We start from the raw sequence: 27,845 nt of genomic DNA on the forward strand, positions 1-27,845 counted from the left end.
GTACCCCAGTGTTATACAGTGACAGACCCGTCCCCACCAGTACTGTACCCCAGTGTTAGACAGTGACAGACCCGTCCCCACCAGTACTGTACCCCAGTGTTATACAGTGACAGACCCGTCCCCACCAGTACTGTACCCCAGTGTTATACAGTGACAGGCCAGTCCCCTCCAGTACTGTACCCCAGTGTTATACAGTCACAGACTTGTCCCCAGCAGGACTGTACCCCAGTGTTATACAGTGACAGACCCGTCCCCAGCAGGACTGTAGCCCAGTGTTATACAGTGACAGACCCGTCCCCATCAGTACCATACCCCAGTGTTATACAGTGACAGACCAGTCCACACCAGTACTGTACCCCAGTGTTATACAGTGACAGGCCAGTCCCCTCCAGTACTGTACCCCAGTGTTATACAGTCACAGACTTGTCCCCAGCAGGACTGTACCCCAGTGTTATACAGTGGCAGACCCGTCCCCATCAGTACCATACCCCAGTGTTTACAGTGACAGACCCGTCCCCACCAGTACTGTACCCCAGTGTTATACAGTGACAGACCCGTCCCCACCAGTGCTGTATCCCAGTGTTATACAGTGACAGACCCATCCCCACCAGTACTGTACCCCAGTGTTATACAGTGACAGACCCGTCCCCACCAGTACTGTACCCCAATGTTATACAGTGACAGACCTGTCCCCACCAGTACTGTACCCCAGTGTTATACAGTGACAGGCCAGTCCCCTCCAGTACTGTACCCCAGTGTTACACAGTGATAGACCCGTCCCCACCAGTACTGTACCCCAGTGTTATACAGTGATAGACCCGTCCCCACCAGTACTGTACCCCAGTGTTATACAGTGACAGACCCATTCCTACCAGTACTGTACCCCAGTGTTATACAGTTACAGACCCGTCCCCACCAGTACTGTACCCCAGTGTTATACAGTGATAGACCCGTCCCCACCAGTACTGTACCCCAGTGTTATACAGTGACAGACCCGTTCCTACCAGTACTGTACCCAAGTGTTATACAGTGACAGACCCGTCCCCACCAGTACTGTACCCCAGTGTTATACAATGATAGACCCGTCCCCACCAGTACTGTACCCCAGTGTTATACAGTTACAGACCCGTCCCCACCAGTACTGTACCCCAGTGTTATACAGTGACAGACCCGTCCCCACCAGTACTGTACCCCAGTGTTATACAGTGACAGATCCGCCCCCACCAGTACTGTACCCCAGTGTTATACAGTGACAGATCCGTCCCCACCAGTACTGTACCCCAGTGTTATACAGTGACAGACCCGTCCCCACCAGCACTGTACCCCAGTGTTATACAGTGACAGACCCGTCCCCACCAGCACTGTACCCCAGTATTATAGTGACAGACCCGTCCCCACCAGTACTGTATCCCAGTATTATAGTGACATACCCGTCCCCACCAGTACTGTATCCCAGTGTTATACAGTGACAGACCCGTCCCCACCAGTACTGTACCCCAGTGTTATACTGTGACAGACCCGTCCCCACCAGTACTGTACCCCAGTGTTTTACAGTGACAGACACGTCCCCACCAGTACTGTACCCCAGTGTTATACAGTGACAGACCTGCCCCCACCAGTACTGTACCCCAGTGTTATACAGCGACAGACCCGTCCCCAAAAGTACTGTACCCCAGTGTTATACAGTGACAGACCCGTCCCCACCAGTAATGTACCCCAGTGTTATACAGTGACAGACCAGTCCCCACCAGTACTGTACCCCAGTGTTATACAGTGACAGACCCGTCCCCACCAGTACTGTACCCCAGTGTTTTCCAGTAACAGACCCGTCCCCGCCAGTACTGTATCCCAGTGTTATACAGTGACAGACCTATCCCCGCCAGTACTGTACCCCAGTGTTATACAGTGACTGACCCGTCCCCACCAGTACTGTACTCCAGTGTTATACAGTGACAGACCCGTCCCCACCAGTACTGTATCCCAGTGTTATACAGTGACAGACCTGTCCCCACCAGTACTGTACCCCAGTGTTATACAGTGACAGACCCGTCCCCACCAGTACTGTACCCCAGTGTTATACAGTGACATACCCATCCCCACCAGAACTGTACCCCAGTGTTATAGTGACAGACCCGTTCCTACCAGTACTGTACCCCAGTGATATACAGTTACAGACCCGTCCCCACCAGTACTGTATCACAGTGTTATACAGTCACAGACCTGTCCCCAGCAGGACTGTACCCCAGTGTTATACAGTCACAGACCTGTGCCCAGCAGGACTGTAGCCCAGTGTTATACAGTGACAGACCCGTCCCCATCAGTACCATACCCCAGTGTTATACAGTGACAGACCCGTCGCCACCAGTACTGTACCCCAGTGTTATACAGTGACAGACCCGTCCCCATCAGTACCATACCCCAGTGTTATACAGTGACAGACCCGTCCCCATCAGTACCAGACCCCTGTGTTATACAGTGACAGACCCGTCCCCATCAGTACCATACCCCAGTGTTATACAGTGACAGACCCGTCCCCACCAGTACTGTACCCCAGTGTTATACAGTGACAGACCCGTCCCCATCAGTACCATACCCCAGTGTTATACAGTGACAGACCCGTCCCCATCAGTACCATACCCCAGTGTTATACAGTGACAGACCCGTCCCCATCAGTACCATACCCCAGTGTTATACAGTGACAGACCCGTCGCCACCAGTACTGTACCCCAGTGTTATACAGTGACAGACCCGTCCCCACCAGTACTGTACCCCAGTGTTATACAGTGACATACCCATCCCCACCAGAACTGTACCCCAGTGTTATACAGTGACAGACCCGTTCCTACCAGTACTGTACCCCAGTGATATACAGTTACAGACCCGTCCCCACCAGTACTGTACCCCAGTGTTATACAGTGACAGACCCGTCCCCATCAGTACCAGACCCCTGTGTTATACAGTGACAGACCCGTCCCCATCAGTACCATACCCCAGTGTTATACAGTGACAGACCCGTCCCCACCAGTACTGTACCCCAGTGTTATACAGTGACAGACCCGTCCCCATCAGTACCATACCCCAGTGTTATACAGTGACAGACCCGTCCCCACCAGTACTGTACCCCAGTGTTATACAGTGACAGACCCGTCCCCATCAGTACCATACCCCAGTGTTATACAGTGACAGACCCGTCCCCATCAGTACCATACCCCAGTGTTATACAGTGACAGACCCGTCGCCACCAGTACTGTACCCCAGTGTTATACAGTGACAGACCCGTCCCCACCAGTACTGTACCCCAGTGTTATACAGTGACATACCCATCCCCACCAGAACTGTACCCCAGTGTTATACAGTGACAGACCCGTTCCTACCAGTACTGTACCCCAGTGTTATACAATGACAGACCCATCCCCACCAGTACTGTACCCCAGTGATATACAGTGACAGACCCGTCCCCACCAGTACTGTACCCCAGTGTTATACAGTCACAGACCTGTCCCCAGCAGGACTGTACCCCAGTGTTATACAGTCACAGACCTGTCCCCAGCAGGACTGTAGCCCAGTGTTATACAGTGACAGACCCGTCCCCATCAGTACCATACCCCAGTGTTATACAGTGACAGACCCGTCGCCACCAGTACTGTACCCCAGTGTTATACAGTGACAGACCCGTCCCCATCAGTACAATACCCCAGTGTTATACAGTGACAGACCCGTCCCCACCAGTACTGTACCCCAGTGTTATACAGTGACAGACCCGTCCCCATCAGTACCATACCCCAGTGTTATACAGTGACAGACCCGTCCCCACCAGTACTGTACCTCAGTGTTATACAGTGACAGGCCCGTCCCCACCAGTACTGTACCCCAGTGTTATACAGTGACAGACCCGTCCCCACCAGTACTTTATCCCAGTATTATAGTGACAGACCCGTCCCCACCAGTACTGTATCCCAGTGTTATACAGTGACAGACCCGTCCCCACCAGTACTGTACCCCAGTGTTATACAGTGACAGACCCATCCCCACCAGTACTGTACCCCAGTGTTATACAATGACAGACCCGTTCCCACCAGTACTGTACCCCAGTGTTATACAGTGACAGACCCGTCCCCACCAGTACTGTACCACAGTGTTATACAGTGACAGGCCCGTCCCCACCAGTGCTGTATCCCAGTGTTATACAGTGACAGACCCGTCCCCACCAGTACTGTATCCCAGTGTTATACAGTGACAGACCGGTCCCCACCAGTACTGTACCCGAGTGTTATACAGTGACAGACCCGTCCCCACCAGTACTGTACCCCAATGTTATACAGTGACAGACCTGTCCCCACCAGTACTGTACCCCAGTGTTATACAGTGACAGACCAGTCCACACCAGTACTGTACCCCAGTGTTATACAGTGACAGGGCAGTCCCCTCCAGTACTGTACCCCAGTGTTATACAGTGATAGACCCGTCCCCACCAGTACTGTACCCCAGTGTTATACAGTGACAGACCCGTTCCTACCAGTACTGTACCCCAGTGTTATGCAGTTACAGACCCGTCCCCACCAGCACTGTACGCCAGTGTTATACAGTGGCAGACCCGTCCCCACCAGTACTGCACCCCAGTGTTATACAGTGACAGACCGGTCCCCACCAGTACTGTACCCCAGTGTTATACAGTGACACACCCGTCCCCACCAGTACTGTACCCCAGTGTTATACAGTGACAGATCCGCCCCCACCAGTACTGTACCCCAGTGTTATACAGTGACAGATCCGTCCCCACCAGTACTGTACCCCAGTGTTATACAGTGACAGACCCGTCCCCACCAGCACTGTACCCCAGTGTTATACAGTGACAGACCCGTCCCCACCAGCACTGTACCCCAGTATTATAGTGACAGACCCGTCCCCACCAGTACTGTATCCCAGTATTATAGTGACATACCCGTCCCCACCAGTACTGTATCCCAGTGTTATACAGTGACAGACCCGTCCCCACCAGTACTGTACCCCAGTGTTATACAGTGACAGACCCGCCCCCACCAGTACTGTACCCCAGTGTTATACAGTGACAGACCCGTCCCCACCAGTACTGTACGCCAGTGTTATACAGTCACAGATCCGTCCCCACCAGTACTGTACCCCAGTGTTATACTGTGACAGACCCGTCCCCACCAGTACTGTACCCCAGTGTTATACAGTGACAGACCCGTCCCCACCAGTACTATACCCCAGTGTTATAGTGACAGACCCGTTCCTACCAGTACTGTACCCCAGTGATATACAGTTACAGACCCGTCCCCACCAGTACTGTATCACAGTGTTATACAGTCACAGACCTGTCCCCAGCAGGACTGTACCCCAGTGTTATACAGTCACAGACCTGTGCCCAGCAGGACTGTAGCCCAGTGTTATACAGTGACAGACCCGTCCCCATCAGTACCATACCCCAGTGTTATACAGTGACAGACCCGTCGCCACCAGTACTGTACCCCAGTGTTATACAGTGACAGACCCGTCCCCATCAGTACCATACCCCAGTGTTATACAGTGACAGACCCGTCCTCATCAGTACCAGACCCCTGTGTTATACAGTGACAGACCCGTCCCCATCAGTACCATACCCCAGTGTTATACAGTGACAGACCCGTCCCCACCAGTACTGTACCCCAGTGTTATACAGTGACAGACCCGTCCCCATCAGTACCATACCCCAGTGTTATACAGTGACAGACCCGTCGCCACCAGTACTGTACCCCAGTGTTATACAGTGACAGACCCGTCCCCACCAGTACTGTACCCCAGTGTTATACAGTGACAGACCCATCCCCACCAGTACTGTACCCCAGTGTTATACAGTGACAGACCCGTCCCCATCAGTACCATACCCCAGTGTTATACAGTGACAGACCCGTCCCCATCAGTACCATACCCCAGTGTTATACAGTGACAGACCCGTCGCCACCAGTACTGTACCCCAGTGTTATACAGTGACAGACCCGTCCCCACCAGTACTGTACCCCAGTGTTATACAGTGACATACCCATCCCCACCAGAACTGTACCCCAGTGTTATACAGTGACAGACCCGTCCCCACCAGTACTGTACCCCAGTGTTATACAGTGACAGACCCATCCCCACCAGAACTGTACCCCAGTGTTATACAGTGACAGACCCGTTCCTACCAGTACTGTACCCCAGTGATATACAGTTACAGACCCGTCCCCACCAGTACTGTATCCCAGTGTTATACAGTGACAGACCCGTCCCCACCAGTACTGTACCCCAGTGTTATACAGTGACAGACCCGTCCCCATCAGTACCATACCCCAGTGTTATACAGTGACAGACCCGTCCCCACCAGTACTGTACCCCAGTGTTATACAGTGACAGACCCGTCCCCATCAGTACCATACCCCAGTGTTATACAGTGACAGACCCGTCCCCATCAGTACCATACCCCAGTGTTATACAGTGACAGACCCGTCGCCACCAGTACTGTACCCCAGTGTTATACAGTGACAGACCCGTCGCCACCAGTACTATACCCCAGTGTTATACAGTGACAGACCCGTCCCCATCAGTACCATACCCCAGTGTTATACAGTGACAGACCCGTCCCCATCAGTACCATACCCCAGTGTTATACAGTGACAGACCCGTCCCCACCAGTACTGTATCACAGTGTTATACAGTGACAGACCCGTCCCCACCAGTACTGTACCCCAGTGTTATACAGTGACAGACCCGTCCCCATCAGTACCATACCCCAGTGTTATACAGTGACAGACCCGTCCCCACCAGTACTGTACCCCAGTGTTATACAGTGACAGACCCGTCCCCATCAGTACCATACCCCAGTGTTATACAGTGACAGACCCGTCCCCATCAGTACCATACCCCAGTGTTATACAGTGACAGACCCGTCGCCACCAGTACTGTACCCCAGTGTTATACAGTGACAGACCCGTCGCCACCAGTACTATACCCCAGTGTTATACAGTGACAGACCCGTCCCCATCAGTACCATACCCCAGTGTTATACAGTGACAGACCCGTCCCCATCAGTACCATACCCCAGTGTTATACAGTGACAGACCCGTCCCCACCAGTACTGTATCACAGTGTTATACAGTGACAGCCCCGTCCCCACCAGTACTGTACCCCAGTGTTATACAGTGACAGACCCGTCCCCATCAGTACCATACCCCAGTGTTATACAGTGACAGACCCGTCCCCATCAGTACCATACCCCAGTGTTATACAGTGACAGACCCGTCGCCACCAGTACTGTACCCCAGTGTTATACAGTGACAGACCCGTCCCCACCAGTACTGTACCCCAGTGTTATACAGTGACATACCCATCCCCACCAGAACTGTACCCCAGTGTTATACAGTGACAGACCCGTTCCTACCAGTACTGTACCGCAGTGTTATACAGTGACAGACCCGTCCCCACCAGTACTGTACCCCAGTGATATACAGTGACAGACCCGTCCCCACCAGTACTGTACCCCAGTGTTATACAGTCACAGACCTGTCCCCAGCAGGACTGTACCCCAGTGTTATACAGTCACAGACCTGTCCCCAGCAGTACTGTACCCCAGTGATATACAGTGACAGACCCGTCCCCACCAGTACTGTACCCCAGTGATATACAGTGACAGACCCGTCCCCACCAGTACTGTACCCCAGTGTTATACAGTCACAGACCTGTCCCCAGCAGGACTGTACCCCAGTGTTATACAGTCACAGACCTGTCCCCAGCAGGACTGTAGCCCAGTGTTATACAGTGACAGACCCGTCCCCATCAGTACCATACCCCAGTGTTATACAGTGACAGACCCGTCGCCACCAGTACTGTACCCCAGTGTTATACAGTGACAGACCCGTCCCCATCAGTACCATACCCCAGTGTTATACAGTGACAGACCCGTCCCCACCAGTACTGTACCCCAGTGTTATACAGTGACAGACCCGTCCCCATCAGTACCATACCCCAGTGTTATACAGTAACAGACCCGTCCCCACCAGTACTGTACCTCAGTGTTATACAGTGACAGACCCGTCCCCACCAGTACTGTACCCCAGTGTTATACAGTGACAGACCCGTCCCCACCAGTACTTTATCCCAGTATTATAGTGACAGACCCGTCCCCACCAGTACTGTATCCCAGTGTTATACAGTGACAGACCCGTCCCCACCAGTACTGTACCCCAGTGTTATACAGTGACAGACCCATCCCCACCAGTACTGTACCCCAGTGTTATACAATGACAGACCCGTTCCCACCAGTACTGTACCCCAGTGTTATACAGTGACAGACCCGTCCCCACCAGTACTGTACCACAGTGTTATACAGTGACAGACCCGTCCCCACCAGTGCTGTATCCCAGTGTTATACAGTGACAGACCCGTCCCCACCAGTACTGTATCCCAGTGTTATACAGTGACAGACCGGTCCCCACCAGTACTGTACCCCAGTGTTATACAGTGACAGACCCGTCCCCACCAGTACTGTACCCCAATGTTATACAGTGACAGACCTGTCCCCACCAGTACTGTACCCCAGTGTTATACAGTGACAGACCAGTCCACACCAGTACTGTACCCCAGTGTTATACAGTGACAGGCCAGTCCCCTCCAGTACTGTACCCCAGTGTTATACAGTGATAGACCCGTCCCCACCAGTACTGTACCCCAGTGTTATACAGTGACAGACCCGTTCCTACCAGTACTGTACCCCAGTGTTATGCAGTTACAGACCCGTCCCCACCAGCACTGTACGCCAGTGTTATACAGTGGCAGACCCGTCCCCACCAGTACTGCACCCCAGTGTTATACAGTGACAGACCGGTCCCCACCAGTACTGTACCCCAGTGTTATACAGTGACACACCCGTCCCCACCAGTACTGTACCCCAGTGTTATACAGTGACAGATCCGCCCCCACCAGTACTGTACCCCAGTGTTATACAGTGACAGATCCGTCCCCACCAGTACTGTACCCCAGTGTTATACAGTGACAGACCCGTCCCCACCAGCACTGTACCCCAGTGTTATACAGTGACAGACCCGTCCCCACCAGCACTGTACCCCAGTATTATAGTGACAGACCCGTCCCCACCAGTACTGTATCCCAGTATTATAGTGACATACCCGTCCCCACCAGTACTGTATCCCAGTGTTATACAGTCACAGACCCGTCCCCACCAGTACTGTACCCCAGTGTTATACAGTGACAGACCCGCCCCCACCAGTACTGTACCCCAGTGTTATACAGTGACAGACCCGTCCCCACCAGTACTGTACCCCAGTGTTATACAGTGACAGATCCGTCCCCACCAGTACTGTACCCCAGTGTTATACTGTGACAGACCCGTCCCCACCAGTACTGTACCCCAGTGTTATACAGTGACAGACCCGTCCCCACCAGTACTGTACCCCAGTGTTATACAGTGACAGACCTGTCCCCACCAGTACTGTACCCCAGTGTTATACAGTGACAGACCCGTCCCCACCAGTACTGTACCCCAGAGTTATACAGTGTCAGACCAGTCCCCACCAGTACTGTACCCCAGTGTTATACAGTGACAGACCCGTCCCCACCAGTACTGTACCCCAGTGTTTTCCAGTAACAGACCCGTCCCCGCCAGTACTGTATCCCAGTGTTATACAGTGACAGACCCGTCCCCTCCAGTACTGTACCCCAGTGTTATACAGTGACTGACCCGTCCCCACCAGTACTGTACTCCAGTGTTATACTGTGACAGACCCGTCCCCACCAGTACTGTATCCCAGTGTTATACAGTGACAGACCTGTCCCCACCAGTACTGTACCCCAGTGTTATACAGTGACAGACCCGTCCCCACCAGTACTGTACCCCAGTGTTATACAGTGACAGACCCATCCCCACCAGTACTGTACCCCAGTGTTATACAGTGACAGACTCGTCCCCACCAGTATTGTATCCCAGTGTTATACAGTGACAGACCCGTCCCCATCAGTACCATACCCCAGTGTTATACAGTGACAGACCCGTCCCCACCAGTATTGTATCCCAGTGTTATACAGTGATAGACCCGTCCCCATCAGTACCATACCCCAGTGTTATACAGTGACAGACCCAACCCCACCAGTGCTGTACCCCAGTGTTATACAGTGACAGACCCGTCCCCACCTGTACTGTATCCCAGTGTTATACAGTGACAGACCCATCCCCACCAGTACTGTACCCCAGTGTTATACAATGACAGACCCGTTCCCACCAGTGCTGTACCACAGTGTTATACAGTGACAGACCCGTCCCAACCAGTGCTGTATCCCAGTGTTATACAGTGACAGACCCATCCCCACCAGTACTGTACCCCAGTGTTATACAGTGACAGACCAGTCCACACCAGTACTGTACCCCAGTATTATACAGTGACAGGCCAGTCCCCTCCAGTACTGTACCCCAGTGTTATACAGTGATAGACCCGTCCCCACCAGTACTGTACCCCAGTGTTATACAGTGACATACCCATCCCCACCAGAACTGTACCCCAGCGTTATACAGTGACAGACCCGTTCCTACCAGTACTGTACCCCAGTGTTATACAGTGACAGACCCGTCCCCACCAGTATTGTACCCCAGTGTTATGCAGTCACAGACCTGTCCCCACCAGTACTGTATCCCAGTGTTATACAGTCACAGACCTGTCCCCAGCAGGACTGTACCCCAGTGTTATACAGTGACAGATCCGTCCCCACCAGTACTGTACCCCAGTGTTATACAGTGACAGACCTGGCCCCACCAGTACTGTACCCCAGTGTTATACAGTGACAGACCTGTCCCCACCAGTACTGTACCCCAGTGGCATACAGTGACAGACCCGTCCCCACCAGTACTGTACCCCAGTGTTATACAGTGACATACCCGTCCCCACCAGTACTGTACGCCAGTGTTATACAGTGGCAGACCCGTCCCCACCAGTACTGTACCGCAGTGTTATACAGTGACAGACCGGTCCCCACCAGTACTGTACCCCAGTGTTATACAGTGACAGACCCGTCCCCACCAGTACTGTACCCCAGTGTTATACAGTGACAGATCCGTCCCCACCAGTACTGTACCCCAGTGTTATACAGTGACAGACCCGTCCCCACCAGTACTGTACCCCAGTGTTATACAGTGACAGACCCGTCCCCACCAGCACTGTACCCCAATGTTATACAGTGATAGACCCGTGCCCACCAGTACTGTACCCCAGTGTTATACAGTGACATACCCATCCCCACCAGAACTGTACCCCAGTGTTATACAGTGACAGACCCGTTCCTACCAGTACTGTACCCCAGTGTTATACAGTGACAGACCCGTCCCCACCAGTACTGTACCCCAGTGTTATACAGTCACAGACCTGTCCCCACCAGTACTGTACCCCAGTGTTATACAGTCACAGACCTGTCCCCAATAGGTCTGTACCCCAGTGTTATACAGTGACAGACCCGTCCCCACCAGTACTGTACCCCAGTGTTATACAGTGAGAGACCCGTCCCCACCAGTACTGTACCCCAGTGTTATACAGTGACAGACCCCTCCCCACCAGTACTGTACCCGAGTGTTATACAGTGACAGACCCGTCCCCACCAGTACTGTACCCCAGTGTTATACAGTGACAGACCCGTCCCCACCAGTACTGTACCCCAGTGGCATACAGTGACAGACCCGTCCCCACCAGGACTGTACCCCAGTGTTATACAGTGACATACCCGTCCCCACCACTACTGTACGCCAGTGTTATACAGTGGCAGACCCGTCCCCACCAGTCCTGTACCCCAGTGTTATACAGTGACAGACCGGTCCCCACCAGTACTGTACCCCAGTGTTATACAGTGACAGACCCGTCCCCACCAGTACTGTACCCCAGTGTTATACAGTGACAGACTCGTCCCCACCAGTACTGTACCCCAGTGTTATACAGTGACAGACCGTCCCCACCAGTACTGTACCCCAGTGTTATACAGTGACAGACCCGACCCCACCAGTACTGTACCCCAGTGTTGTACAGTGACAGATCCGTCCCGACCAGTACTGTACCCCAGTGTTATACAGTAACAGACCCGTCCCCACCAGCACTGTCCCCCAGTATTATAGTGACAGACCCGTCCCCACCAGTGCTGTATCCCAGTATTATAGTGACATACCCGTCCCCACCAGTACTGTATCCCAGTGTTATACAGTGACTGACCCGTCCCCACCAGTACTGTACCCCAGTGTTATACAGTGACAGACCCATCCCCACCAGTACTGTACCCCAGTGTTATACAGTGACAGACCCGTCCCCATCACTACTGTATCCCAGTGTTATACAGTGACAGACCCGTCCCCAGCAGTACTGTACCCCAGTGTTATACAGTGACAGACACGTCCCCACCAGTACTGTATCCCAGTGTTATACAGTGACAGACCCGTCCCCACCAGTACTGTACCCCAGTGTTATACAGTGACAGACCCGCCCCCACCAGTACTGTACCCCAGTGTTATACAGTGACAGACACGTCCCCACCAGTACTGTACCCCAGTGTTATACAGTGACAGACCCATCCCCACCAGTACTGTACCCCAGTGTTATACAGTGACAGACACGTCCCCACCAGTAATGTATCCCAGTGTTATACAGTGACAGACACGTCCCCAGCAGTACTGTGCCCCAGTGTTATACAGTGACAGACCCATCCCCACCAGTACTCTACCCCAGTGTTATACAGTGACAGACCCGTCCCCATCAGTACTGTATCCCAGTGTTATACAGTGACAGACCCGTCCCCACAAGTGCTGTGCCCCAGTGTTATACAGTGACAGACACGTCCCCACCAGTACTGTATCCCAGTGTTATACAGTGACAGACCCGTCCCCACCAGTACTGTACCCCAGTATTATACAGTGACAGACCCGCCCCCACCAGTACTGTACCCCAGTGTTATACAGTGACAGACACGTCCCCACCAGTACTGAACCCCAGTGTTATACAGTGACAGACCCATCCCCACCAGTACTGTACCCCAGTGTTATACAGTGACAGACACGTCCCCACCAGTACTGTATCCCAGTGTTATACAGTGACAGGCCCGTCCCCAGCAGTACTGTGCCCCAGTGTTATACAGTGACAGACACGTCCCCACCAGTACTGTATCCCAGTGTTATACAGTGACAGACCCGTCCCCAGCAGTACTGTACCCCAGTGTTATACAGTGACAGACACGTCCCCATCAGTACTGTATCCCAGTGTTATACAGTGACAGACCCATCCCCATCAGTACTGTGCCCCAGTGTTATACAGTGACAGACCCGCCCCCACCAGTACTGTACCCCAGTGTTATACAGTGACAGACACGTCCCCACCAGTACTGTACCCCAGTGTTATACAGCGACAGACCCGTCCCCACCAGTACTGTATCCCAGTGTTATACAGTGACAGACCCATCCCCATCAGTACTGTACCCCAGTGTTATACGGTGACAGACCCGTCCCCACCAGTACTGTACCCCAGTGTTATACAGTGACAGACCCGTTCCCACCAGTACTGTATCCCAGTGTTATACAGTGACAGACCCGTCCCCATCAGTACTGTACCCCAGTGTTATACAGTGACAGACACGTCCCCACCAGTACTGTATCCCAGTGTTATACAGTGACAGACCCATCCCCACCAGTACTGTACCCCAGTGTTATACAGTGACAGACCCGTCCCCACCAGTACTGTACCCCAGTGTTCTCCAGTGACAGACACGTCCCCACCAGTACTGTACCCCAGTGTTATACAGTGACAGACCCGTCCCCACCAGTACTGTACCCCAGTGTTATACAGTGACAGACACGTCCCCACCAGTACTGTATCCCAGTGTTATACAGTGACAGACCCGTCCCCAGCAGTACTGTGCCCCAGTGTTATACAGTGACAGACACGTCCCCACCAGTACTGTATCCCAGTGTTATACAGTGACAGACCCGTCCCCAGCAGTACTGTACCCCAGTGTTATACAGTGACAGACACGTCCCCATCAGTACTGTATCCCAGTATTATACAGTGACAGACCCGTCCCCACCAGTACTGTACCCCAGTGTTATACAGTGACAGACCCGTCCCCACCAGTACTGTACCCCAGTGTTATACAGTGACAGACCCATCCCCATCAGTACTGTGCCCCAGTGTTATACAGTGACAGACCCGCCCCCACCAGTACTGTACCCCAGTGTTATACAGTGACAGACACGTCCCCACCAGTACTGTATCCCAGTGTTATACAGTGACAGACCCATCCCCATCAGTACTGTGCCCCAGGGTTATACAGTGACAGACCCGTCCCCACCAGTACTGTACCCCAGTGTTATACAGTGACATACCCGTCCCCACCAGTACTGTATGCCAGTGTTATACAGTGACAGACCCGTCCCCAGCAGTACTGTGCCCCAGTGTTATACAGTGACAGACCCGTCCCCATCAGTACTGTACCCCAGTGTTATACAGTGACAGACCCGTCCCCACCAGTACTGTACCCCAGTGTTATACAGTGACAGACCCGTCCCCACCAGTACTGTATCCCAGTGTTATACAGTGACAGACCCGTCCCCACCAGTACTTTATCCCAGTATTATTGTGACAGACCTGTCCCCACTAATAATGTATTCCTCTTAGCGCTTTCCAGACACATCCCATGTCTGGGAGGACAGTATTCCTCCACACACATACAGGGGGAGCCTAGTCAGACTCCTACAGCCTGTTTCCCCATCCAATTCGATCAGGGCTGTTCCATACCTTAATACCATCTCCCCACCCTCATGCTCTCATCCTTAAACCCCGCACAAAAAAAAAAATTAATCTCCGGATTGAAATGGCTGTTTTTTTAGGAGTGTGGAAGGGGAGGCCCAGATTACCACACTCCCCTTTGATGTTCCTTCACAACCGCTTTTGACCCTCCCAACTATGACCTTCGCCTTCCCTCCGCTGCACCAATGGGGGCAGAGCGCGAGCTTTCTGGACCCGCTCTGCCAACCGAACCAGTCCCAGCTCGCTTCCTGCTTTTCCGCGGGCCTTTTGGCCCCACCCCTCGTAACCCCACCTACCCCAGTGGATCCCAAATGCATATCTGATGCTCCCCTGCGACACTTATGTGAAGAGGGCGCGTGAAGACGAGTTGCGTGGGGGGGGGGGGGGGGGGGGAGAACGAGTTGCGTGGGGGGGGGGGCTCAGAGAGCGGACGGGGGCGCCCTGAGGCCGATGTACCAGTTCACGTTGAATGGACAGGATCCGATCTCGGGCAGCCTCGCAGTTGGCCTTCTTCCCAGTGATGAGGATCATTTCCGAGTTGCTGTTTTCCGTCGGCAGGTCGATCTTTGTGTTCGTCTCTTCACGGATCTGGCGAGGAATAGCAGAGCATAAGTCAGAGGGAGTCAATAGCTTGGCATACGCTCCCTAACGGCACTGTGGAGGGGGGTCACTGGTTTAAGAAGGTCGCTCCCCGCCACCTTCTCGAGGGCAATAATGGCCGCCTGAGGCAGCGTCGCCTCATCCTACGAACGAACAAATAGAAAAATGTCGGCCTTCAAACCTGCTCTGCCCTTTAATAAGATCATGGGAGATCTGATCGGAGCCTTAACTCTCCTTCCTTGCCAGCTGACATATAAACCTGGACTCTTGTTTTTTTTTTAATAAACAATTTTATTGAGGTATTTTTTGGCGTTGTCACAGCAACAATATAAACAGTGTACATGGAACTATAAACATAGTGCAAAAACCAACTCCCTTCCTAACAGGTCCCGCCTAATTAACCCCCTATTCTACATTAATCTAACCCCCCCCCACCTCTGCTGACGATTAATTTTCCACGAAGAAGTGGATGAACGGTTGCCACCTCCGGGCGAACCCCAACATTGACCCTCGCAAGGCGAACTTGATTTTCTCCAAACAGAGAAAACTAGCCATGTCCGATAGCCAGGTCTCCGACTTCGGGGGCTTTGAGTCCCTCCAGGCTAACAGTATCCGTCTCTGGGCTACCAGGGAAGCAAAGGCCAGAACGTCTGCCTCTTTCTCCTCCTGGATTCCCGGATCTTCCGACACCCTGAAAATCGCCACCTCTGGACTCGGCGCCACCCTTGTTTTCTGCATTTTGGACATGACGTCCGCAAATCCCTGCCAGAATCCTCGAAGCTTCAGGCATGTCCAAAACATGTGAACATGGTTCGCTGCTCCTCCCGCACTGGACTCCCTTGTTGATCAAAGGTCTGGCTGGCCCGGCCTTGAGTATCGTCAATGACCCACAGCCTCCTCTGCTCTCTGGGGGAAAGAGTTCCAAATGCTAACCCTCTGAGAGAAGAAATTCTTCATCACCTCGGTCTTGAATGGAAGACCCCTTGTCTCAAGAATCTACCGCCCCGTTCCAGATTCCCCCAGCGCTGGAAACATCGTCTCCCCCCGCCGAGCCACCCCTCAGAATTTTCAACGTTCTGTGAAGATCAGCTCTCCTTCGTCCAATGAGGATTGGCCCAAGCTTTCCTCGTGAGGCAACCTTGGCATCCCATGTGGCAACTTTGGCTGAGCTGCTTCCAACACAAGCATATCCTTCCTTAAATAAGGAGACCAGAGCTAAGGTGCAAACATAAATACCCCACACAGCTACAGTACTCTATGTATAACCCTTAATGAATTCCCCTTAACTGTTCCAATTCAATAACAAAATGCAAGTAAAACCAGAAACCTCTTTTCAAAGGAGTGGGCCAGCACACGGTATTCTCACCTGAATAAGGCTGTTGTTATTGATACCCTTGTTCCACTTTCTGAACAGCAGATTTAAATTCCTTCCAGAAAGCAATTATCTCTTTTCAGTTACCAAGTTGTCCGGAAACAGCTTTTAAAATGAAGATAATGAAGACAGGCCAAAAAAAACTTCTGTTCTCTGTCTGAGTCCACAGCAGTCGACATCAAAAGCGAAAGTGAAACTCACCGAGCCACAGCTCAGCTCCACCCACAAAAATGACATCACTGAAGCCACGTGAGGAGACAAAAACCTTTCTTAAAGGGACACTCGCGTGACAAGATGGAGCAAATCTCCCGATCTTATACTGCAACCCACCCCCGCCCAACAAAGGCCAAGTTGCACTCCCGATTGTTCAGTATGTCTGCTGAGGTACAGGGAATTCTCGCTCTGGAGGGGCAGAGCAGGGGGGAGTCGGTCGCAAGGCAGAGAGAAGACAGGAGGTACTGAAGCTTTTCAGTTTTATCAGGAGCTGCCTGATGGATCTGCCATGCAGTGAGAATAATGGGCATGACAAATCTGGAATATTCGGATTATAGAGGCGGACAGACAGCACAAGAGGCGGTCTCGCAGCCGGTTGCGCCTTCGCTGGCTTTCCGAAAAAGCGGTCAGGCTTAACCCCACACATCTGGTTGAGTTAGTGTTCTGGGTAAATTCCTTTTCCTCATAAGTACCTGTTCGTAGGGCAGCACGGTGGCGCAGTGGATAGCACTGCTGCCTCACGGCGCTGAGGTCCCAGGTTCGATCCCGGGTCACTGTCCGTGTGGAGTTTGCACATTCTCCCCGTGTCTGCGTGGGTTTTGCCCCCACAGCCCAAAGATGTGCAGGGATTGGCCGCGCTAAATTGCCCCTTAATTGGAAAAAATCAATTGGGTACTCTAAATTTATATATATATATATTTTTTAAAATAAGTACCTGTTCGATTCCCTTTCAAAATTAGTAAGGGGATCGAGTTCCGCCACCTTTTCAGGTCAAACGCACCAGCCAACTCTCTGAGTGAATAACATTTCTCCTCGCGATCTTTGACAAATAATTTCAAATCTGTGATCTCTGGCATTGACCCACTCACTGGAAGGAAGATTGTTTTCTCCACCGACCCTGCTGAAAACCTCTCAACCTCTTGAAAACCTCCATTGAGTCCACGCCTAAACCTTCTCTGTGGGGGCAGCACGGTGGCGCAGTGGTTAGCCCTGCTGCCTCACGGCGCCGAGGTCCCAGGTTCGATCCCGGCTCTGGGTCACTGTCCGTGTGGAGTTTGCACATTCTCCCCGTGTCTGCGTGGGTTTCGCCCCCACAACCCAAAGATGGGCAGGGTCAGGTGGATTGGCCGCGCTAAATTGCCCCTTAATTGGAGAAAATTAATTGAGTACTCTAAAATTTAAAAAAACCCTTCTCTGTTCACTGTTCAATTCAATTAATCTTTTAATAATCTTTAGTGTCACAAGTAGGCTTACATTATTACTGCAGTGAAGTTACTGTGAAAATCCCCTCGTCGCCACATTCCGGCGCCTGTTCGGGTACACAGAGGGAGAATTCAGAATGTCCAATTCCCCTAACATTCAAGTCTTTCGGGACCTGTGGGAGGAAACCGGAGCACCCGGAGGAAACCCACGCAGACACGGGGAGAACGTGCAGACTCCACACAGGCAGTGATCCAAGCCGGGAATCGAACCTGGGACCCTGACGCTGTGAGGCAACGGTGCTAACCACTGTGCTACCCTGCCGTCCTGATTATTCGTTCATGGGATGCAGGCGTCGTTTGGCTGGGCCAACATTTATTGCCCATCCCTGAGGGCACTTAAGAGTCAACCACATCGCTGTGGGGTCTGGCGTCGCGTGTAGGCCAGACCGGGCAAGGACGGCAGATTTCCTTCGCAAAAGGACATGAGCGAACCAGTTGAGTTATTACGACAATCGGCAATGGTTTCATGGCCATCGTTTAGACATTTAAATCCAGGTCTTTATTGAAATCAAATTTCACCATCTGCCGAGGTGGGGTTCGAACCCAGGTCCACGGAGTATCTGGATTACAAGTCCCGCGACAATACCACTACGCCACAGCCTCCCCGTCTCAAACCTGGTCTCCCGGCCTTCAGACGGGGAGGCAAGAGCGCCACCCAGTGAGCACCCGGCCACGGCGCAAAAGGCAAACCGCGGGCAGTCGCGCCGCTGCCCCCCCGAGGTCCATACCTTCTTGATGTTGGCCCCTCCTCTGCCGATGATGTTCTTGTGGAACTGCTTGAAGATGGGGGTGGAGACGGAGTAGCTGTTCTCGATCTGGGGAGTGCAAGGAGCAGGGGGAACAGAATGAAAAGAAGGCAGCTCAAAACAATGAAAACACCAGGCAGCATGGCGATGACGCCGTTTGCGATACACACTCCTGGGTGGGCCGGAGGGTTCTGCGTGCAAGTTAAAAGTTACTCTGGGGAGAGAGCAATGGGGTGGACATCTTAAGGTCGGCGACCTTCCATCGGAACGGGAATCATAGAATATACAGCGCAGAAGGAGGCCATTTGGCCCATCGAGTCTGCACCAGCCCTTGGAAAGAGCACCATACTTTTTTCCTAATATAGAGTACCCAATTCATTTATTCCAATGAAGGGGCAATTTAGCGTGGCCAATCCACCTACCCTGCGCATCTTTGGGTTGTGGGGGCGAAACCCACGCAGACACGGGGAGAATGTGCAAACTCCACACGGACAGTGACCCAGAGCCGGGATCGAACATGGGACCTTGGCGCCGTGAGGCAGCAGTGCTAACCACTGCGCCACCGTGCTTCCCTAGAGCACCTTACTTAAGCCCACACCTCCACTCTCTCCCGCTCCCGCTGCCTGGGGAAAGCGGGCAGTATAATCAAAGACCCCTCCCTCCCGGCTTACTCACTCTTCCAACTTCTTCCATCGGGCAGGAGATACAGAAGTCTGAGAACACGCACGAACAGACTCAAAAACAGCTTCTTCCCCGCTGTCACCAGACTCCTAAACGACCCTCTTATGGACTGACCTCATTAACACTACACCTTGTATGCTTCACCCGATGCCAGTGCTTATGTAGTTACATTGTGTACCTTGTGTTGCCCTATTATGTATTTTCTTTTATTCCCTTTTCTTCTCATGTACTTAATGATCTGTTGAGCTGCTCGCAGAAAAATACTTTTCACTGTACCTCGGTACACATGACAATAAACAAATCCCACATGCACAAAGCCTACTCCCGGATAGATTTCTTTGTCCTGGGCAGGGCGCTCATCCCGAGGGTGGAGGGAACGGAGTGTTCGGCCATAGCCGTTTCGTATCATGCCCCGCACTGGGTGGAACTGGAGCTGGGAGAGGAGAGGGACCAACGCCCGCTGTGGCGGCTGGATGTGGGACTGCTGGCAGATGAGGTGGTGTGTGGGAAGGTGAGGGGGTATATTGAAAGGTACTTGGAGGCCAACGACAACGGGGAGGTGCGGGTGGGGGTGGTATGGGAGGCGTTGAAGGCAGTGATCAGGGGAGAGCTAATCTCCATCAGGGCTCATAGGGAGAAGACAGAGGGCATGGAAAGGGAGAGGTTAGTGGGGGAGATTTTAAGAGTGGACAGGAGATACGCAGAGGCCCCGGAGGAAAGATTACTTGGGGAAAGACGACGGCTCCAGACGGAGTTTGACCTGTTGACCACAGGGAAGGCAGAGGCACAGTGGAGGAAGGCGCAGGGGGCGACCTACGAGTACGGGGAAAAGGCGAGTCGGATGCTGGCACACCAGCTCCGTAAGAGGATGGCAGCGAGGGAAATAGGGGGAGTCAAAGATGGAAGGGGAGCCACGGTTCGGAGTGCAACGAACATAAACGAGGTATTCAAGGCCTTTTATGAGGAGCTGTACAGATCCCAGCCCCCAGCGGGGGAAGAGGGGATGAGACGATTCCTAGATCAGCTGAGATTCCCGAGGGTGGAGGAGCAAGAGGTGGCTGGTTTGGGGGCACCAATTGGGTTGGAGAAGCTGAGCAAGGGTTTGGGGAGCATGCAGGCGGGGAAGGCCCCGGGACCGGACGGGTTCCCGGTGGAGTTCTACAGGAAGTACGTAGACCTGTTGGCCCCGCTACTAGTGAGGACCTTTAACGAGGCAAGAGAGGAGGGGACCCTGCCCCCGACAATGTCGGAGGCGACAATTTCTTTGATCTTAAAGCGGGACAAGGACCCACTGCAATGTGGATCGTACAGGCCGATCTCGCTCCTCAATGTGGATGCTAAGTTGCTGGCAAAACTGCTGGCTACGAGGATCGAGGACTGTGTCCTGGGGGTGATCCACGAGGACCAGACGGGATTTGTAAAGGGCAGGCAATTAAACACCAATGTGCGGCGGCTCTTAAACGTGATAATGATGCCATCGGAGGAGGGAGAGGCGGAGATAGTGGCAGCTATGGACGCGGAGAAGGCCTTTGACCGAGTAGAGTGGGAGTACCTCTGGGAAGTGCTGCGTAGGTTTGGGTTCGGGGGAGGGTTTATCAGTTGGGTTAAGTTCCTTTACAGAGCCCCGGTGGTGGGTGTAGTGATGAACCGGCGGAGGTTGGAATACTTTCGGCTGTACCGAGGGACGAGGCAGGGGTGCCCCCTGTCCCCCCTGCTGTTTGCATTGGCGATCAAACCCTTGGCCATGTCATTGAGGGAGTCTAAGAAATGGAGGGGTGTGGTCCGAGGGGGAGAGGAGCATCGAATGTCGCTTTATGCGGATGACCTGTTGCTGTATGTGGCGGATCCAACGGAGGGGATGGTGGAGGTCATGCAGACTCTAAGGGAGTTTGGGGAGTTTCCGGGCTGTAAGCTCAATGTAGGGAAGAGTGAGCTTTTTGTAGTACAGGCGGGGGACCAAGAAAGGGGAATAGACGATCTACCGGAGGGGAGCTTTCGGTACCTGGGGATCCAGATAGCCAGGAGTTGGGGGGCCCTACATAAACTGAATCTGACGAGGTTGGTGGAGCAAATGGAGGAGGACGTCAAAAGATGGGACATGTTACCGCTCTCGCTGGCGGGTAGAGTGCAGTCGGTCAAAATGGTGGTCCTTCCGAGGTTTTTATTCGTGTTTCAGTGCCTTCCCATCGTGATCACCAAGGCCTTTTTTAAGAGAGTAGGCAGGAGCATTATGGGGTTTGTGTGGGCGAATAGGACCCCGAGGGTAAGGAGAGGGTTCCTGGAACGCAGTACGGACCGAGGAGGGGTGGCGCTGCCAAACCTAGGGAACTGCTACTGGGCAGCAAATGTGGCGATGATCCGCAAGTGGGTGATGGAGGGAGAGGGGGCGGCATGGAAGAGGGTGGAGATGGCGTCCTGTAAAGGAACGAGCCTGGGGGCGTTGGTGACGGCACCGCTGCCGCTCTCGCCGTCAAAGTATACCACGAGCCCGGTGGTGGCGGCAACGCTAAGGATCTGGGGCCAGTGGAGACGGCATAGGGGTGCAATGGGAGCTTCGGTGTGGTCCCCGATCAGGGGTAACCACTGGTTTGTCCCAGGGAGGATGGATGGGGGGTTTCAGAGCTGGCATCGGGCGGGGATTAGAAGAATGGGGGACCTGTTCATTGACGGGACGTTTGTGAGCCTAGGGGCACTGGAGGAGAAGTTTGAGATACCCCCGGGAAATGCCTTTAGATATATGCAGGTGGGGGCGTTTGTGAGGCGACAGGTGAGGGAATTCCCGTTGCTCCCGGCACAAGAAGTTCAAGATAGGGTGATCTCGGGTGTATGGGTCGGGGAGGGCAAGGTGTCGGAAATACACCAGGAGATGAAAGAAGAGGGGGAAGCGCTGGTAGAAGAGTTGAAGGGTAAATGGGAGGAGGAGCTGGGGGAGCAGATGGAGGAAGGTCTGTGGGCTGATGCCCTAGGTAGGGTTAATTCCTCCTCCTCGTGTGCCAGGCTCAGCCTGATACAATTTAAGGTGGTCCACAGAGCGCACTTGACGGGGGCGAGGTTGAGTAGGTTCTTTGGGGTAGAGGACAGATGTGGAAGGTGCTCAGGGAGTCCGGCGAACCATGTCCATATGTTTTGGTCATGCCCGGCACTGGAGGGCTTCTGGAGAGGAGTGGCGGGAGCAATATCTCAGGTGGTGAAAGTCCGGGTCAAGCCAAGCTGGGGGCTAGCAATATTTGGAGTAGTGGACGAACCGGGAGTGCAGGAGGCGAAAGAGGCCGGCATTCTGGCCTTTGCGTCCCTAGTAGCCCGGCGAAGGATCTTGCTAATGTGGAAGGAGGCGAAGCCCCCCCAGCCTGGAGGCCTGGATAAATGATATGGCTGGGTTCATAAAGTTGGAGAGGATTAAGTTCGCCTTGAGAGGGTCTGCGCAGGGGTTCTACAGGCGGTGGCAACCGTTCCTAGACTATCTCGCGGAGCGTTAGAGGAAGGTCGGTCAGCAGCAGCAGCAACCTTGGGGGGGGAGGGGGGGACGTCCTGGGGGGAAGGGGGAATGGGGGCTTGCCTGGGAGGGTGGATGAGCAAGAGAAAACATGAAGGATCGGGGAAACTGGCACGTACGGGTGAGGGCCAGTGTACACAGCTGTGTAAATATATAATTTTGCCATGTATATATCTTGCTCTGCGCGATTTCTCGTTTTTTTTTGTTATGGGGGGGGGGGGTTATTGTTTTTAAGTGTGAAAAATTGTGTTAAAAAACTTTAATAAATATATTTTTAAAATAAAAAATCTTGCTGTGTTTCTACATATATGTGAACGACATTCTTAGAATAAACCTTGTTTTGATTAAAGTGCCCAGGAAGTCTGATGAATCATACCTGGAGTGAAGGCTCTTGTGCTCAACCTAGACAGATTCAACATAAAGGTTATCGGTCATTGTCATGTGAGAGTACCTTTAAGAAATAGGTGTTTAAGAAATGTACCTTTAAGAAATGGGTGTTTATCAGTGATGTCAGAGAGTGGGTGGAGCTGAGCTGTCTGTCAGCTTTTTACTTTCATTTCATGTTTGCTGCAGGCTGTGTTTTAGATTAGTTTTCAGTGTTGGAGCTGAAGCCAGACAGAGCGGGTGTACTGTTGATCTCTTTGCCATCAAAAGACTATCTCTTGATCATTTGGTGAATTCAGAATTATAAATGTTTTCAGTAGTGAATGTAAACCTGACGTGCTTCTGTTAAAATGTGTTGCTTTTGTCTTCTGGATGTTGTTTGGGAAGTTATTAAGAATTACTTAGTGTTGTATTCTTTGGGGGTTGTATTTGAATTAATGGTAGCTAAGATGTTCACTGTATGTTTTAAAAAGGTTAACTTGAGTTCATAGAATAAACATTGTTTTGCTTTAAAAAATACTTTTCCATTTCTGCTGTCCCACACCTGTAGAGTGGGCCGTGTGCTCCCCATACCACAATCTAGTAAAAGTTGTGGGTCAGGTGAACTCCACGATACACTTTGGAGTTTCTAAGCCCTGGCCCAGAACAGTATCCTAGCAACTGCCGAGGTCTGGGATTGGAATAGGGCTAACGAAGGTGCTATACAAATTTAACATATCTACTCTGCTGCTGAGTTCCATAATACCCGGAGAATTCCTGGGAAATCTACCGCAGATGTTTTCATGCTTGCAGTCTGGGCTGCAGGTCCCAAACTGGGGGGTCGCGGCCCCAATTGGGGTCACCAAAACACCCAAATGCAATTGCAGGATCCCCTCCTCCATGTAATATAATAACATTTGTACAAAAGCACTTTAAAAACTCGTGATTTTTCTATTTATTTGATCTATTTATTATATGTTGCTCTGTAACTTTGGATCACATGCCTCAATGACTACCGTCCAGTGGCCCTGGCATCAATCATAATGAAGTACTTCGAGAGATTGGTCATGAAACGCATCAACTCCATACTCCCAGAACGCACTGACCCACTGCTATTCTCATAACGCCGCAGCCGGTCCACAGCAGACGCCAGCTCCCTGGCCCTACACTCATCCCTAGAGCAGCTCAACAACAAGGACTCCTACATCAGACTCCTATTTATTGACTACAGTTCCGTCATCAACACCATAATCCCAGCCAAGCTCGTAACAAAGCTCCAAAACCTTGGACTTGGCTCCTCCCTCCGCAACTGCATCCTTGACTTCCTGACCCATAGACCACAATCAGTAAGGATAAACAACAACACCTCCTCCACAATAGTCCTCCATACCGGGGCCCCGCAAGGCTGTGTACTTAGTCCCCTACTATACACACACAACTGCATGGCAAAATTTGGTTCCAACTCCATCTACAAGTTTGCTGACGATACGACCATAATGGGTCGGATCTCAAATAACGACGCGTCAGAATACAGGAGGGAGATAGAGAACCTAGTGGAGTGGTGCAGCGACAACAATCTCTCCCTCAATGCCAGCAAAACTAAAGAGCTGTTCATTGACTTCAGGAAGCAAAGTACTGTACACACCCCTGTCAGCATCAACGGGGCCGAGGTGGAGATGGTTAGAAGTTTCAAATTCCTAGGGGTGCACATCTCCAAAAATCTGTCCTGGTCCACCCACATCGACGCTACCACCAAGAAAGCACAACAGCGCCTATACTTCCTCAGGAAACTAAGGAAATTCGACATGTCCACATTAACTCTCACCAACTTTTACAGATGCACCATAGAAAGCATCCCATCGGGCTGCATCACAGCCTGGTATGGCAACTGCTCGGCCCAGGACCGCAAGAAACTTCAGAGAGTCGGGAACACCGCCCAGTCCATCACACGAACCTGCCTCCCATCCACTGACTCCATCTACACCTCCCGCTGCCTGGGGAAAGCGGGCGGCATAATCAAAGATCCCCTCCCACCCGGCTTACTCACTCTTCCAACTTCTTCCATCGGGCAGGAGATACAGAAGTCTGAGAACACGCACGAACAGACTCAAAAACAGCTTCTTCCCCACTGTCACCAGTCTCCTAAACGACCCTCTTATGGACTGACCTCATTAACACTACACCCTGTATGCTTCATCCGATGCCAGTGTTTATGTAGTTACATTGTGTTGCCCTATTATGTATTTTCTTTTCTTTTCATGTACTAAATGATCTGTTTGAGCTGCTCGCTGAAAAATACTTTTGACTGTACCTTGGTACACGTGACAATAAGCAAATCCAATCCAATCCAATGTGTTACTTCTGCTGTCTTATTGCGTTTTGAGTCTGTTGGAAGTCTGGGGTCAAGTGTTAAAATGGGGACAGTTGGGAAGTGCTGGAGTAGACTCTGTGTTGTTAGGGTAGATTCTTTACAACTGGTGGGGAGCGCGGATGTTGTGGGAGAGGGTGGTACAAAGAACAAAGAAAAGTACAGCACAGGAACAGGCCCTTCGGTCCTCCAAGCCCGTGCCGACCATGCTGCCCGTCTAAACTACAATCTTCTACACTTCCTGGGTCCGTATCCCTCTATTCCCATCCTATTCATGTATTTGTCAAGATGCCCCTTAACTGTCACTATCGTCCCTGCTTCCACCACCTCCTCCGGCAGCGAGTTCCAGCCACCCACTACCCTCTGTGTAAAAAACTTGCCTCGTACATCTCCTCTAAACCTTGCCCCTCTCACCTTAAACCTATGCCCCCTAGTAATTGACCCCTCTACCCTGGGGAAAAGCCTCTGACTATCCACTCTGTCTATGCCCCTCATAATTTTGTATACCTCTATCAGGTAGCCCCTCAACCTCCGTCGTTCCAGTGAGAACAAACCGAGTTTATTCAACCACTCCTCATAGCTAATGCCCTCCATACCAGGCAACATTCTGGTAAATCTCTTCTGCACCCTCTCTAAAGCCTCCACATCCTTCTGGTAGTGTGGCGACCAGAATTGAACACTATACTCCAAGTGTGGCCTAACTAAGGTTCTATACAGCTGCAACATGACTTGCCAATTCTTATACTCAATGCCCCGGCCAATGAAGGCAAGCATGCCGTATGCCTTCTTGACTACCTTCTCCACCTGTGTTGCCCCTTTCAGTGACCTGTGGACCTGTGCACCTAGATCTCTCTGACTGTCAATGCCCTTGAGGGTTCTACCATTCAGTGTCTGGTAGTGTGCGGGGTCAGGGGAAAAGGAGGATAAACGCAATGGTACAACCCTGGCCAAGAGCATCAATCAAACATGTAGCTTGTACGTGGGTACTGTCACACCAGGCACCGCAGCGATACACAACAGGGGTCAGTTCAGGCTGGAGGGCCGCACTACTTACCAAGTCAGCGATGACTTTCTGGAGGAATTTGCCACACTTCTCCACCTCGTTCTTCGGGCCTCGCAGCTGAACAATGTCACTCTTCTGCGCAGGATCCGGGAAGTTGATAATCACCTGGAGAGAGAAAGAACTTCGGATGGTTTGTTATGGCGGAGACGGCCAATTCGGCCCATTGAATCTGTTGTACAGGAATAGAAGGAGGCCATTCTGCCCCCTCTAGCCTGCTAACACAGGAACCGTAGGCCATTCAGCCCCCTCTAGCCTGTTGCACAGGAACTATAGGCGATTCAGTCCCTCTAGCCTATCACTTACATAGAACATAGAACATTACAGCGCAGGACAGGCCCTTCGGCCCTCGATGTTGCGCCGACCTGTGAAACCACTCTAAAGCCCATCTACACTATTCCCTTATCGTCCATATGTCTATCCAATGACCATTTGAATGCCCTTAGTGTTGGCGAGTCCACTACTGTTGCAGGCAGGGCACTCCACGCCCTTACTACTCTTGAGTAAAGAACCTACCTCTGACATCTGTCTTATATCTATCTCCCCTCAATTTAAAGCTGTGTCCCATCGTGCTAGACATCACCATCCGAGGAAAAAGGCTCTCACTGTGCACCCTATCCAATCCTCTGATCATCTTGTATGCCTCAATTAAGTCACCTCTTAACCTTCTTCTCTCTAACGAAAACAGCCTCAAGTCCCTCAGCCTTTCCTCATAAGATCTTCCCTCCATACCAGGCAACATTCTGGTAAATCTCCTCTGCACCCTTTCCAAGGCTTCCACATCCTTCCTATAATGCGGCGACCAGAATTGCACGCAATACTCCAAATGCGGCCGCACCAGAGTTTTGTACAGCTGCAACATGACCTCATAGCT

The 27,845-nt window shown here is 52.2% G+C and overlaps 1 protein-coding gene across 5 annotated transcripts in view; it reads right to left on the reverse strand.

The window, feature by feature from the left end:
• hdlbpb (high density lipoprotein binding protein b) overlaps positions 1 to 27,845 on the reverse strand; it is a 644,718-nt gene that overhangs the window by 104,015 nt on the left and 512,858 nt on the right. For all 5 annotated transcript variants that reach the window (XM_072493463.1, XM_072493462.1, XM_072493459.1 and 2 more), the window contains 3 exons: positions 26,966 to 27,079; positions 18,989 to 19,075; positions 15,270 to 15,401 (listed from right to left, as the gene is read on the reverse strand). In XM_072493463.1, coding sequence (XP_072349564.1) covers positions 15,270 to 15,401; positions 18,989 to 19,075; positions 26,966 to 27,079 — 333 coding nt within the window. The remainder of the gene's footprint in view (positions 1 to 15,269; positions 15,402 to 18,988; positions 19,076 to 26,965; positions 27,080 to 27,845) is intronic.

The sequence above is a fragment of the Scyliorhinus torazame genome, chromosome 31 (assembly GCF_047496885.1).
Source record: "Scyliorhinus torazame isolate Kashiwa2021f chromosome 31, sScyTor2.1, whole genome shotgun sequence".
Classification (NCBI taxonomy): Eukaryota; Metazoa; Chordata; class Chondrichthyes; order Carcharhiniformes; family Scyliorhinidae; genus Scyliorhinus; species Scyliorhinus torazame.